Source organism: Echinococcus granulosus (genome assembly GCF_000524195.1).
Source record: "Echinococcus granulosus chromosome Unknown EG_S00002, whole genome shotgun sequence".
Taxonomy (NCBI): domain Eukaryota; kingdom Metazoa; phylum Platyhelminthes; class Cestoda; order Cyclophyllidea; family Taeniidae; genus Echinococcus; species Echinococcus granulosus.
The window spans coordinates 1,113,537-1,129,095 of record NW_020170382.1 but is presented as its reverse complement, the minus strand read 5'-3'; the positions used below and the strand labels follow the sequence as shown (position 1 = coordinate 1,129,095).

Genomic DNA, 15,559 nt, shown 5'->3' with positions numbered 1-15,559 from the left:
TTTTGTCGGTTTTTTGACAAAGTTGTCAATGCTGCTTCTTGAAACAATAATCCACTTACTTTTCCTCCCACTTTTGCCATGTTTCTCGACAAATGGTGAATAGGATGATGTTTGTGGACTACCCATCCCAATCGCATTCGGAACATAAGGTGAAGATAATTAATCGTAGCGCTTTGCCCTCGTTTGATTTTGTTGTTAATTTCTCTGTACAGCAAAATGTGGATCGTATCCTCATTAAGGTCCACTGAGCCGAAGTTTATTTTACCTATTTCTTACTTTGAGGTTAAAATAGCTTCTTGAGTTTTGTGTTGCAGAAACAGGAATGGTTTGGAATCAGACCACTGTTCTGGTCGCAATGATTATGTTATCCTTACCTGTGTTCACGAAAGGAATGTCAACAAACTAAACATCGCATCTAATTAAAGATTGCTTCTACAAGTAATGGAACTTATACTTCAGTCAAGTTTTTTCTACAGGGGCGCCATCGTTTGCGCCAAAATAAAGCAAAGTTGCAGTCAAATTACATCCCAAAATAGAAATATTTGATTTATCAATTAAGTTCTTGCAGAATTAGATTAAAATTAGTTAGAAACTGTAAGAAGTTACTTTTAAAATCTTATTTGTTAAAATAGTTACCGCGCTAATGTATGGTTTAGTCCATTCTCAACTAGACACAAATCAACCTATTCCACATTGATGGAAGTTTTGGCCTCTAGGAACAATCAACCCAGCTCTAGTCACTTTCGTCTCTACTTCACCTTTTCCCCCGACTGTCTTCATCACATAAGATTGTCCAATACCAAGAGATTTTTATGCCTATCACCTGAAGGATTATCCGACGACTACTCTTGCTCCCCATCCATCGCTCCTACCCTAAGGTTACCTTAAAATATACCTCCTCTCATGAGTAATTTCGGCATTGGTGCGAGGTGCTACTTTGTCTTTTACAACTCAGAATGGGATCATCTTCCCTCTCATTCATTGGTTAACTAGTCATGTCTAATTGGCAGGGGTAACAGGAAGGATACTAAATACACAAAGAACTCGAAGAAAAAGGAGTAGGAAAGGGGGAGAAGGATAAGAAGGACGTAAAGGACGAGTGGTGGAGGAACTTTTCTTGTACATCTTTAGGTTGCATGGGGTAGTATCTGGTCGATGGATAATAGACAGACAGATGGAGGGATGGCTGAATAGATGGATGGATAAGGGCTGAAGAGATGGATACGAGAAAAAAGGTGGATGGATGGATTGATCTCAGCGGTAGTTACTGTTTGGTTGGTCCAAAAGTAATTGAGCACTTCATAGTGAAGACTCGTGCCTGTAATCTACCGTATCAACTGAGGACAGGGGTAGTCTTATGACAATTGAAACGACATTCCATACCATCCATTTTGGCCACGGGTATAAGCTTTCCTGCTTTCTAAATTTTTAAGGCATTTCAGACAATTTCGGAAATCGCAATGAGTGGACGTAAAGTTAGGACTCGCTTAGAAGCTTCAAAAATACACTTCTTTAAAGATGAACAGTAATGTGCTCTTTGCAAATCCCAAAGTTAAGCATTTTTTTACGATGCTGGGGTTTTTTAGTTAGTCTTGACCAGGTGTGAAAACTCTCAAAGCGCAGCGCCACTGATCACACTCAGTACAGTGAAATGCCAACTGAACATGTTCACCACCAGCGTCACATGCACGAAACGCAAGTTCTGATTTGGTTTCATGATAACTTTTTCTCTACCAAATCATTTTGCAAACAGATCTGCTGAGCTTGAAACAATCACATTGATGCAGAATGAGTCTGGCTTAGGAGAAAATGCATCCTTTTCCACTTTTGAAGGGCATGCCTTTAAATCAAGCGTATTTTCTGTAGCCCAGGACAGACGATTTTTATCCAAGAGCCTAGTAGATGATGTGATGGCGAAATCTCTGGCATAATTTTATCTAGCTTTAAAATTTAACACCTGCATAATTTTGTCTTAATACTCTATTTTTAGGTCTTATGTGCCTATAACTCCTTCTGTAGAACTGGAATAAACTTCAGTTCCAAGGTGCTGATGGAACCGCAACATTAATTCCGCCAAACCGAAACACTATTTCGTGCATTTAGGCCGCGCGAAATTGACCCAAGGTGGAGTTTGGTTTGTGTAAAGGAAAAGCACATCAAAAGTGCTGCAAATTTAAGGGGACTGCAAGGCGCCTCATTTACACGGCATCCTTAACAATTCTCTGATTATTCGGCTACTGTAGAAACTGCTTCAAATCATCAAGACTGTTTAAAATGCCTGCTTTTTAAAGGTTTTACACAGAGCAGAAATCCAGCGTTAAATCAGTTTTGTGGAATAATTTTGGGTATTTCATACATTCTGCTGTTCTTTCGGCTCACTGAATTTTAATACCTTCGTGGTCTTTATGATTATTTTATCCCACTTTCACGTCACTCTTCCTGCGCCCCTCATTTAATAACATCCTCCAAGGATCTATAAATGATACAGGCAAAAGCTTTACGAATGGTGCCTGCCTCGAACACGAAAGTCATACTTAGACCACAGCTTACTACTTTCCAGCATTAAAGTGGACGAAATAAGGATTTTTCTTTTAATTACCACCTACTCTGAGTCCACCTTTGGCGAGGTTTGCCACTACTAATCACTTAAACCAAGCACGTTTCAAACACAAGCTTGGTAATGAAAGACCTTGCAAAAGAACAATCGTGAGATCCTATCTCAAAGCTCACCAGGTTCCATATTTTATTTCTTGCACTGATGTCCCTGAAAGCGCAAGGGAAGGTATGCGGATTTCCCTTGCTCCCAATTATTTCCTCAAGGAAACGAATGATTGATAGTACTGTCATGAACTTACTTAACCTGACCTGCGGCCACCCAGAAAAAGTTGCCATTGTCGATTTACTGCCCCAGAGTATTGCTAGCCTAAACGTGCAGGTAATAATAGCGTTTCAACGGCCTCGGTTTTGACGATTTTCCTTCGACACAAATGGAGGGAAAAATGAGGGAAATTATGGTTTTTGTCGCCCTCTTAATTATTCATCGTTTTGGAGAGATTTTTTTCTTCTCACGAGGTGAAGGAGTAAATTGCTGTCAAAAAATTTTCCTAGGAGTTGAAAGTGTGGCCTCTGCTTCTCAGAAAAGAAATGAAGTTTCTAAGCTAATTTACTGTTATTGCTTTAAATGACCTTTCAGGCCATAGTATTTCTGAATAGAATGTGAGATATGCCACTTTTTTTACTCTCACAATTCCACTACATTTAAATGTTTGCGTTCGTAAATTTATATAATATTCTCGCTCTACCATCTACCAGATTACAATGAACAGTTTGTTAATTAACTTGCCAAGAAGTTATTTTTAACTGAGAATTCGCCTCTTCTGGGGCCACACACCTCATAAAGTCACATGTAGCCTTGATGCAAGCCGAAGTCAAGATTGTAGCCCGAGGAAACTCACTAATTTCCCTTCGTGACCACTGGCAAAATCTCATCCCAATAATCATTCCCTTCTTTTTAATTCTTTTTTGGGTATGGAATTGCCAAAACTGCATTTCCTGTTATTTTGGTTTTTCACCCAATATGCATATTTGGGTATCAAAGTGAGGGTGCAGGAGAGTTCCCTAGGCAAATTCTTCTTGATTTGGATCTTATTCATTGGAAGCCGATTCACTTCAAAAATTTCATTCAAGCAAACCAATGGAACTATTTTGCACTATTGTAGAAGAATATGTGTTTGTATTAGCATGGAGAAAGTCTCTATAAAGGTGACTTGAACATCACAAATGTCACATCCACCCAGTAAAATTACATTACATGTTAAAATCCAATGTCACAGTGAAGGTGTAAGGTGTTTTACATAATGCTGTAGCAATATTACTAAACACTGATGAATTGCCCGCATTTTACGTACATTTCTTCCTCTAAACGCATAAAAAAGGATTCTAATTTGTGGGATAATGTATTGTTTTCATCCAGCATACATGGTGTGGCATATTCGCTTATGCTGTAATCAAGTGACAAAGTGGAACTTTAAGCCGAAACAGAAAGATGGTGTGAAAATTTGGGAGTGCAAAAAGGATTATTGCTTAACCACGTTAATTTTTTTTTTTGTAATTTTTCACTAAGGTCTTAAAAGACAGTAGTAAAGCAGTGAAATCACAACAAAATATTATTTGCCTTTCATGTACCGTAGAAAGACTAGAGAATCGTATCTACAGAGAGGTCTTTAGTCTACGTAATTTCCTTTATAATGATGGTTAGGTAGAGTGTCATTCACATTAAATCTGCCATCAGCTCATCAACTTTGCTTTTCCATTCCACAGTGGTGAAAATCTTTGCCTATAGTAGCAAACAATCAAGTTCTAGTCGCATTCGTTTCTTCTCCAGCCTCCCTCCATCTAGTCATAATCCCATGCGATTGTCCAATGCCAAGAGATAGTTATATTTGTCACCTGAATAAATGGCCAATGATTACCAAGGATGGAGTAGGACATTATATCCCACAGCCTTTCCCCTTCGCCACTTTTTCCTACCATAGGGTTGCTTTAAAGTTCATCGCTTCTCATGACTAAGTTCAGCTTTGTTACGATTGTGCCACTTTGCCTTGCGTGAATCAGAATAGGACCATCTTCCTTCTCTCACAGATTGGTCGGTCATATCCATTTGGCAGGGAGGGCAGGAAGGACAAAAAGAACATGAAGAATGTGGTGAAGGAAAAGGGGTATTATAGAAAGCTACCTAGTACAACTTCCAGTTATTTTCAAATAGTTAGATGATGTGTGCATGGATAGAAAGAGAGATGGACGATACCCCTAACTAAGATAAATGTAGAGCACATTACGAAAGCATTAAGTGCCTCCTATATCTTTTGCATATTTTAACTAAATTAGGGTATATTTTAGTGTGTAGAAACAATGAATAATTTGGAATTTCTTAAAACCAAATAGATATGCAATTTTACTTATGCTCAGCAATTTTTGCGGCGATATCCCCTTCTTAGTCGTCACAAGGTACCATTTCTGTGTTAAACCTTTCTGCAGATAGAAAGGCAATGAGTTAAGCTAGTTGACCAAGAGTGCTAGCTGTATTTTTGTGACTGTGAAGTCATCAAGGGTGATGCGAAAAGGGACAAATTTTTATGTCTGATGCCATAAAATTATGTTATGCAGTTGATGATTAATTGAATGTCTGGTATAATCAGCGCATCATACCGTGATGTGCGATTCTGAAACTTTACAAAACTACTAGCAACTTCACCGAGCCTTCCAGCTGGATATCTCCTTCTCCAACTAATTGGTTGATTTCTGTGGCAAAACACCCTTCAAAGTTTAGTAATCAATTAGTATTTTTGGAACTGATTTCTTCTTGTCCCTCTGGTATAGCTCCCCGAGTCATCTCTGAAGGGCAATAACAAAGTAGAAGAGAAGCTACTGGTACAGCCTGAAGGTCACCAAGATTTTGATATGACCCACAAATACCAAGGAGTTTGAGTGATTATATATTTATTGAAGGCACGGTAGAGTACTGATAGTCTCACTCCTATTCCCACCGATCGCTCTCCGGAGCTTTCCTATGCAGATCACCTGGGACCTGTGGCTAGATAGGGTAGAAGGTCATACGGTAAAGTCAGGTCATAGAAGGAATGTTCTACTTCGGTGGCAGCAACTGCTCCATGTGCAGTCGGGATACTTGAATGTCGGTTCATGTAAAATGCGAACTGAATGGGTGGAGATTCTACTGGGAAGATTGTGCCAAATGCTGAGCCGTGGTGTGTAATGCGAATGTACTGCATGTCGGTCGTATTTTGTAGTGTTATTTGCCTAAAAGTAACAAGAGAAATAGATGACCTTCTTAAGGTCAACTATGGCTCGTGTTTTCTGACCTTGCTGCATTAGAGATTATTATGTAGAGCTCCAGGTTGCAGATTTGCCAAAATTGGACTCCATTTCAAATTCTCAGCAGTGGGTCTTTGCAGACCAAGCCTTTTAAAATGGATATCTGCCTCCCGTAGCCTTCATCTTTCTCAATCCTTCGGCGAAATTGGAGCCATTCTTCATTCAAATTGAGGACACTCCCCACTGCCATGAGTGTATAGCCCTGGATCATCGCTGAAAACTTAATGGACCGTGTCAGAGGAGAACAATTTAGTAATGGCCCACATAATTTTTGGACAATATAGGCGTGGCCACAAAACCGAGGCATTTGGGCGATGAAGGAGAGATGAAGAACCCTACCAGTAAAAAACCTCGGGTCAGTAAAAATGAATTATTTCCATGATGTAAAATCTCTATTCATATTTAGGTTGGATCAGATTTTATCATCAAGGCTCAAGTGAGACTTAAACAAGATCAAAGAATGATAAATTTACAAGGTTGTTTTAAAATCGGTGGGTCTGAAGAGCAAAATGGTAGTTTTGGAATAAATCGGCTCCCTAAAATTAAAAATGCGAGTTCAACTCAAGTTCAGACATTCTGTCGCTATTGGGCCTGATAAGCATCTCGACATTTAGTAAAAATATTTTTCTTTATTTATTTCACTGTAACGGTTTCATAAGGATTCGGTTTTGGGAAAGTGTTAGAAATCTTGGTGCAGATATATTTATTTAGAAAGACAAATTTCGCTTCCTTAATTTATGTGTTTAAGCTGTGTCGAATTATTTCAGACCCCGCAGTATCAGCATCCAGCTGTCATTTATTAAATGACTTCTTGTAGGCCAGTACTCCTGCGACTCGCGTGAAGTAAATGCAAATTTTAGTCAGATGAGATTTATAATGCTGGTTTCAAAATAGTTCCGTGTGGATGAAGTTCCTCGTCTGATCCTAATTACTACTTTCTTCTCACTTCAGTGCTGCTCAGCCATATCTATCTGCGTCCTATCCGGCTAGTAGAGTCTGAGGATCTACCGCGCCTTCACTTAGCCGGCACCTTCATACATGCACGGTGGACAGCTCCGTAACGAACCTATCCAGATGGTTCACGGCGGCTAGTGTCACTTCAGTTGTTAGTAGCATTGCTGGGGTACGCGAGACTGGGGTAGTTACCCAGTGGGCACGTCATTTTCAACCCATTTATTAAGGAGTCGTCGCTTATTGTCCCTCTGCAACACATGCCCTTCTTCCGTCACTTTAGGGTATAGCGTTAAGGAGTGGAAATGAGGATGGATATCCTTTGGGATCGGGTTCGCCTTCCCTTGTCACTAATGTAGCTCCCACCAGTTTTTTTCCGAGGACAAAGGAAGTCATAATAGTAGGGCAGACTATGTATTGCCAATGTGAGGGAGGCTAGGGGAGGGACTACTGGCTACTGGAATGGGTTGGAGGTCATGGCAACCAGCGGAAGTGCAAAGGCGGAGCCTTAAGTATCCGCGATCAAAACGAAGAGTGGATTTGCTAATCCATACATTACACTGCAGATCCCCAATAGATGACTGTATTCAACAGAGTACACGCCATCTAATGATTTGCTACTTTAAAGGCGTCTCAAAGGAGAGTGATATCTTCAAATATCAAATGACTTATGGTGCGGGTTTTCAAGCCTTAGGTGCCACGAGAATTGTCATATAACTACCTAAGAAAATTGAAAAGTAATCGAATATAGTCAGCTTTTTAAATTAGACTCTGTCAACTTTTGAAATGGAAAATTACAGAAAATAAGTACTTGATCCACTTAAAATTGGTTGTTAAATAATTTTACTTCCATAATTTTAAAAAAGGATGCTTATTAAGTGTGTTTAATAGAATCGTGTTAGGTAGAACTTCAAACTTGTTCTCATTTTGTTCGAATTTTCGTGCCTATCCGGGTTGCGTAGATGCTGTTGATAGTAAGACCGTAAACCCCAACTAACTACACTTCCATTCCTCCCTCACGACCCCATTTAAGATCAAGTACCGCCTTTCCAGGCAATTGAATCGCTACGAATTCAGAATAGTAACTGTGCAGGTAATTTGCTCTTGACTAATAACTTCCAATCTATGATGGTTCTAAACGTGATTTGGTGCTGATCGCATTAAAATTTTAGCTGCATTTTCGGGTCTTTTATTGGTGAACCGTGCAGTGGTTGCCACGGTGCCCGATTTCTCTACCGCTTTAATATAATTTCGCTTCTAATTGCATGCTCAATTTATTTTGCTTCCGGCCTGCCAAGTTCTTTATTTTTACCTTGTCATCCCACTTCTGGCTTTGCATTTCTCGTAGTTTGTACTACTGTCCCGTTTGGGGCATTACAACTGCTAGCGCAAAGTTTCTAAATTTCGCAGTAGATTCCTATCAAGTCGAACACTTAGGCGTCCACAAGAGAGATTGTGATTTGTCCAAGACGTGCATACGGAAGGCAGATCCTCTAATTTCACTCCCGTGCGAAATCATGGAGAAAATTCTACTGACTCATGGGCGGCCAGCGAGCGTCTAAGCAGTTGAACGAGGTAAATTCTGTACGCTCGTAAGAGAATGGAATCAATCCATCAAAAGCTTTATATTTTAAATTTAGAACCATGAAGCTCATTGCAACTTCAATGACCAACTGTATACCAGACCCCATGACCAAAATAGTGCTAGAATCAGAGTGCCTCATTTGTAAAGAAAGTTTTCACCGTTTTCGAATACCAACTTGTGTGATTTGCTTCAGGATGTGAAGGTTGTCATGACAGTTAAACAAGTAATTTTGTGCAAAGCGAATTAAAAAAGGTATAGATGCCAACGGAAGCGGGACTTTAAAGGACCAAATAAACGTTAACGTAGAGTCAAACGCCATAAAACGATAGAGCATCTGTAAGTCATGCATTTTGGCGATTTTGAAATTCCATGTCTCGTAAATTTGGCAAGCTAGGCCGCATCCAGTCCGTTTTACCAAGGTCAAAAAAAATAAATGACAAAACGACTGCTGAAGAAGGAAATTTCATTCCCTCATTGAAGACATAGACGCCATAAAACACTTTAATGTGCTGTGGATATTAGACATTCCGACGCTTCTGTGAGACGAATGACGGAATACTCATTGAAGATTTTGAGCTTCTACCAAGTTCTTACCGACTTTCCCCTTGAGTCTAGTCCACAGTCCTTTAATTTTTCGGTTTGAAGTGTATAACATTTAGGAACATTCCCGTTTTTATTGTTTTACCCTTAAGTAAAATATGGGCAATTTATTGCACCTTTTCCCCAAGCTATCGGATGGAATGGTTTTAAGCCAGTATCACTGAAATTGAAGAGTTCTTCGGTGAAAAGGCGAATTATTCCTTTCGCCTTGCACGAACCCCTTTTGATCAACTAGTAGAGAAGGAGATGTTTGTACTCGTGTGTAAAAAAAGATACTGGCTGATGACCTGCGACACTTGGCGACGTATGCATGTTGATTACTGCAAACCCCCTTGGAAAAATGCTTTGCCTTTGTTATTTTCGACCCTTACTCAAGTGACTGGGGTATATACCTCACTACTTCCCCTGCTGTGGTTTTTGCTCTTAAAGCATTCTGCACGCAAATTAGCTAAGAAAGAGTACCACGCTTAATGGTAAATGCGCATAACCCAATTCACTGAACGAAGGTAAGAGCTTGACTAAAAACTATTCGTAACTAATACACTTTGACGGGGCCTAAATAGTTGCAATCCATTGGTGTCATCAAATTTGTCGCCCCATGCGATTTTGCGGAAGTGGTGTGTGACATTTGCAACTCCCCCATACAGTACCGCGATGCTTTGGACTCAGCAAAAGACTCTCACCATAAAGGGAGCGATTTTAGACTATTTAAGCACATGGACATTCGCATGCGCCATTCGCCAGACTTAAAAACTGATTCCGTCCAGCGACAACAAAGTAATCAAAGTGGACATAACTTGGCCATTCCTGATCCTCCTGGTTCAAGTACCAAAATTGTTGTGTATTCTACACCTGCTGCAGAAGTCAGGACTTCGGTTGAAAAGCAGCATCTGGGATCATCAAGAAGATCCAGCTCGAAGCATCAACATGTGTGAGAATTCCGGTATTAGCTTAAACCCAGGGAAATGTGGTGATTGCCATGATGCTTATTTCCTTCCATTAGTCCCATTTTATTGGATCAAAATTCTTGTATACTTAAGTGTGCTGAAGAACCAATTTACCTACAGTCAGGTTGATTCCTTTATTCATATTTCGGTAAACTAGTTCTGGATTTGATGTTCAATTAGTGCTATTGTTACTGTTATTGGTAATACTGCTATTAGGTTCAATAAATGTTGATATTGTAGCGTCCTGAGACTTTCATGAAGACGAAAGAAGACATAATGCTAGGGTAGAGTACATATACTCAACATACAGAAGGTATTTGGGCTACTGCCTTGGCCCGAAGGCCAGACCACCTGGCGTGGTAGCATGTCCAAGTCAAAAGTGGTTCCTCACCCAAACTGAGGGTCAAACAACCATTGTATTACACTATTACGCAAAACAACATGATTGTTTATGTGCATTTTACACAACAATGTAGAACTCCAAAGCTGGCAAATACGGTTTTAAAGGAATTTTCACGCAGAACGGGGGGAACATAATCTTTATCAACACGGCAAATTTAGGGTGCCTAATTAAGTATTAATACTATTGGGAAACAGAACAAATTTACTTTACAATTACGAAAGAATAAATTTGAGGTTCATTCCATGAATTTACTGCCAAAATAATTACATTACTATGGGCGCATTAGTGAAGGAGTGAATTCGAAATGTGCGAAGTGTGAGAAAAAATATAAATGCAAATAAATAAGCAAAAATACGCATTTACATTAACGTACACTATGCTGTTTGCAGCAACTTTAGCCTAAAGGGAAACGCCAAAATGACTACTTAATATTTTGCTTAACTGTTAGTTTGGATAGGCGTTCCCTTTAACCCCCGAGGGCCGAACCTCTGATAGGCATGGGGGCGATTGGTGATTCCGAACCCTGCTGCGTCAACAATCGATCATTACGCATTATGGTTTGGCTAATTGTTCCGGCAGAGGGGGGAACAGGATGTAGTAACTGGCATGGGAGAGCTCGGATCGTCTGCCGTAATGTGTTTGTGTTTGACGGTGGTGGCGCAGGTGGAGACAAGCGGCGGGGTACACCTAGGCTGCGAAGTCTGCTTTGAGCTACTTAAAGCCGAAAAATAACTTTTATGAACGCAACATATATGTAATTTATTTTCATCAAATGGACACCTATTCTTTAGGACATTTGTTGCCAGCCTCGGAGTATAATTTAAGTCAGAATAGCAAGTTGTTGGCTATTAAATAACGAGTTAAACACTTGCACAAATATGTGCTGCTTTAAATTTGTCAAAGTAGTTCCTAAGGTAAGTGAAAAGTTTAAAAAAGGAACTAAAAACAAAATTTTGTTTTAATTATTATTAATTAAAAGCCAGCTTTCAAAATATGGCGGCGGCCCCGATGTTAATGATTAAGTGCTAATAATTATTCTGGAAATATGGCAAATGTAGAACCGAATACTTTAGCAGGATTGAGAAGGGTTTTTAACAAACCTGATCTCGATGTTAATAAGTGTCAGTTTTTTTAACTAAGTGGTATATATTACACTGGTTTATCGCTCTTTCATATCCTTCAAAAAATCGAGCCGTATTTTGTTATGCACTTTTTTCGTTCAGACTCTTTGTTTTTTGGAAACAGTTGTATCTAAAATTTCGAAGAATGGTAGTGCTGAGATTTTTCAAACCATTACGGACTTGAACCGCATGAAGGATGAGGCTTCAACTCAGATGAAAAAGGCCATCTTTAGCAACTTTGAACTTTTCATCGACGCCAGTAAAGCCGTGACAGTAATTGCTGCCATGATGCATCAATTGGACCATCAGTTGGTTGAACAAAAACGTCTCTGTTCTGCTTTGGCCGAAAAATCCCTCTTCCGAGATGGTAAGCAGACCAGTAACTCTTAACTATCGGTGCGCTTTGTAGAAAAACTCCTAAGCGATAAGTCGAACCGACCCTCCAAAATGGACAGTGGCATCTCTTCCCTCTTGAACTCAGTCGACGGTGTCTCAGTAGGTCGTTTTTCGCCAAATTTGATTCACCTTCTCTTAGAATTTAGTCAAAGACTCGGCTAGACAACTCCTTTTTGACACAGATGCTATTGAGATCAATCCTACTACTTACGTAAAACAGGGTTATATTCACCTCTTCGTTTTAAGCGACTATATTCTCATCACCAAAAAACAATTCGACTCGTGAGTTTTTTAGCGTAATATTGACCTGTTTGCACTTCTCCGCTAAGTAAATGAATAGAAGATCATTAATAATTCCACTTCTTCTAGCTACGAGATGTGTCGCTTTAAGAAGCAGGCCCTTTATGAAATCGAGAACGTGGTGGTGGTTGACGTAAAGACTACCGATTCGTCAAAGGCTGCCTTCAACCTCGTGCAACTTCTCGTCTTTCCTGACAGCTATGTCTTCCAAATGGAGTCAATTAAAGTGAAGCGAGCGCTTATTTCTACCATCGACGAGGCAAAGCGACTCCACCTCATCGGCGCAGCCGTGGATGAGGCGGATTCGGGGACACAGGGAGAGGTAAAGGTGGACGGTGGCCGTGGTGCCTCCACATTCTTCGGTGGTCCTGACGCAGATACACCGTGCTGCTCGACGATTGTGGACACCTCGCCTGAGGTGGACACGCTGTGTTTCGAAGCGCTGGCAGGGACGGTTCCCGAGATTGCAGATTTTATTAGACGCGAACGGCCATCGACTGGGACCACTAACACGGCTCGTGTTAATCGTGAGTACTACGTCGCTCTTTTGCATTGATAAGAAAGTGATAGTATTTCATCATTAGGTAAGGGATGCCCATTTTCCTTTAGTGTTTAGTGGCAGGGTTCGCATCACGTGAACGTTTGACTTACTCCTTTTTGTTTTCTCTACATCCTTATATTTTTGGATCCCTGAATTATAAATGATGTTTTCATATTCAACTTCATTAATTGCTTTGGTTTATGCATCTTTTTTTGAAGTGATGATGGCGGACCCAAACTTTTGCATTACTTTTGACTGCGTCCTTGTCTTATGCAGAGCAGACGGCAGCTTGAAACGTTAACTATTTGACTTGAGCGTGACTAGTGAGCGTATGCGCAGTGCGTTAACCGATAATTTAGGCAACAAGTTCCATGCTAGCAGTTTTAATCTCAAAGAGGAGTTAGTTGTGTGGATGATCTAATATAACGTCAAGAGTATTGTGATTATCTGATAACAGATTTAACAAGAGCCATTAATTCATCTTCGACTGTTAATAGTATTGTTATATAATTAGATGTGACACGTTCAATTTCCTTCGATGTTGGTTTTTGACAACTATAACCAATCCTTTTTTCACATTGACTCCAATTTATCAGTGTTTTTGGATGTACATAGCTACTTCTGATGGAATTTCCTTGCATGTATCGTTAGAAGTGTCTATTTGAGCTAAATCACTACTGTTCATGAAATTATTTGTTGCTTTTAAGTGTCTCAACACACCATTTCTGTAACTATTTAGCGGATACCGGTAAGTGCATTTGTGGTGTGGTTTCTAAGCTAATATCCCGTGTTTTCCATAAAATTCACCTAACGCTATTAATCATCAATAGTTCTTTTGTAAAAGTCATAATAACGCTTGTAAATGTTGTCGTGACGAGTCAAATTGACTTCATTTATCTGCACTAAGTTTTATTTAGGCTCTTCTGTCGAGTCTGCTTTATTCTACAATTCGGTTTGGGTAATCACCTGTTTCATTGCTAATTCCCTAATTCATGCCTAGAACTTGTGATTATGCCATTGTGTGACTACACGAATCGCACATCCTTCAACTTTTCATTCGCTTGATCTTATATAGTTGCTTTGCTATCAATAAGTAAATGAAATTGAAATAACATTATAGATCTAGAAGGGCCTCTTGATTACGATGCCCTGGGTAAGCAAAAATGGAATTTTTTTGACTTCTCTTTTTTCCCACTTCCAGTCGTTCACAGAAATGATTGAATGTGGTGCTACACTGACTCTCTGATGATGTGACCCTTACTGCACCAACTTATTGTGCGTTGGCGTTTTTTGAAGTGTCATAACCACTTTAGCTCCTTTTTCTAATCAAATAAAAGTTTTTGTCAGTTTGCATGCCGTAAAACTTCATTAAAGATAAGGGGATGCATTATGCTAGTTGTTTCTGCCTATTGCTTCGGCGCATTAAAATGAATTTCACGCTCTTTTGATTGTGTAATTTGTTGGAGAAAGGAGTTTTGGGGCAGTGTTTATCCATTCGATCGAAACCTTGCTTTCATGCATCCTTTCTGTATCTACTTATGCATTGGTTTGATGTGCGCACCTAGTCATTACAAGCAGTTTTTTCTATGCGATACATGATCACGTATGTTGCAATCTCACAACTTATCTAGTTCTTCTGGGTAGCCATTTGAGTGTAGTGTTTTATTCTCAGCGATCATACCTTTTCCGTAGACTATACGTGTAGCTTTGTATCTGATTTACCCCGGTCGATGTAAGGCATATAAGTTTGTAACAAGCCTTATTCGCGTACAGAAGGGCCGAAATGCATGGATGGAGCTTCATACCATTGTCGTGGAGGAAGAATGGTGGGGAACCGAGTAGTCTATGCATCCGCATATATAAAACACACAGTATTTTATTGTAGTTCACTGAAGTTTTGCTAGTGATGTACTCCAAAATGGACTTTTCCCACTTGATTTGGTCGACTTTATTAAAATATTTGAATACAACTGCAAAAAAGCTCGCACTACAAGATATGTACTTTTATTAGTAGAATAGCTGCACAGATTCACTGCACATGACCTCAGCTACTTAATTACTACCATTTTATACAACTGGTTTGATCTGCCCTATTAATATGATTTTATAACTCATACGTTTAACTACTCTTACCATTTCACACTAGTTAGAAAGATTATTTTAATCTCTGCAAGCTACTATGGCCATATCTAGCTGATTAGATTCGTTGCATTGAGATTTGGGTATTATTGCCACTCTCAAAACTGACATAACTAGTGGTTGCAACTCAATTGCGTCACTTGCTTTTGTACGCCTATCGTATCGCGTTCTTTTCACAACTTATTCTGCCCTTGCTCATATGCGCATGGCCTAACACTATCAAGACGTAAGCGTAAAAATGTACCTTTATTTCAGTCAGGTGAGTTAACCGGATCCCTCTTAGTGCCCTTTCCATACCATCGGATTTTTGTTGTGAGTGGCTCCGCTCTCACATGTAGGCGCCTCTAGCTAATTATTGCCAAAGTCATACTAACACAACCACGTGTTGCGTACCGCGATCATGCAGTCGGAGGATCTTTTGTTTTTACTAAACCATCGTATCTTAACAAATGACTATCCTAACTCGCACACTCACATATATACTTTTAAAACTAATTATTTGGTGGAACTGAATTGGTCTCTCCTCATACGTACTTGTTGTATAAAAGCACCCAACCATCTACATGATTTACAACAATACAGCCTGTGCTGCATCCTGAGGCTATATCGTTGAAACCATGGTTCTAGCACAGCCAATTTGGTCAATTTTCCAAGTTTTTACTTCCTTTCACGTCGATCGTACCG

At 39.7% G+C, this 15,559-nt stretch overlaps 1 protein-coding gene across 1 annotated transcript in view; it reads left to right on the top strand. All coding sequences in view use genetic code 11, as the record gives it.

Moving 5' to 3' along the window:
- Nucleotides 1–10,875: 10,875 nt before the first annotated feature.
- The window catches only part of EGR_00498 (Exocyst complex component), a gene marked incomplete at both ends in the record, with an annotated part of 12,273 nt that continues 7,589 nt past the window's right edge, over nt 10,876–15,559 (top strand). The window contains 5 exons of the mRNA XM_024489747.1: nt 10,876–11,059; nt 11,624–11,866; nt 11,909–11,994; nt 12,035–12,177; nt 12,265–12,722. Coding sequence (XP_024355744.1) covers nt 10,876–11,059; nt 11,624–11,866; nt 11,909–11,994; nt 12,035–12,177; nt 12,265–12,722 — 1,114 coding nt within the window. The remainder of the gene's footprint in view (nt 11,060–11,623; nt 11,867–11,908; nt 11,995–12,034; nt 12,178–12,264; nt 12,723–15,559) is intronic.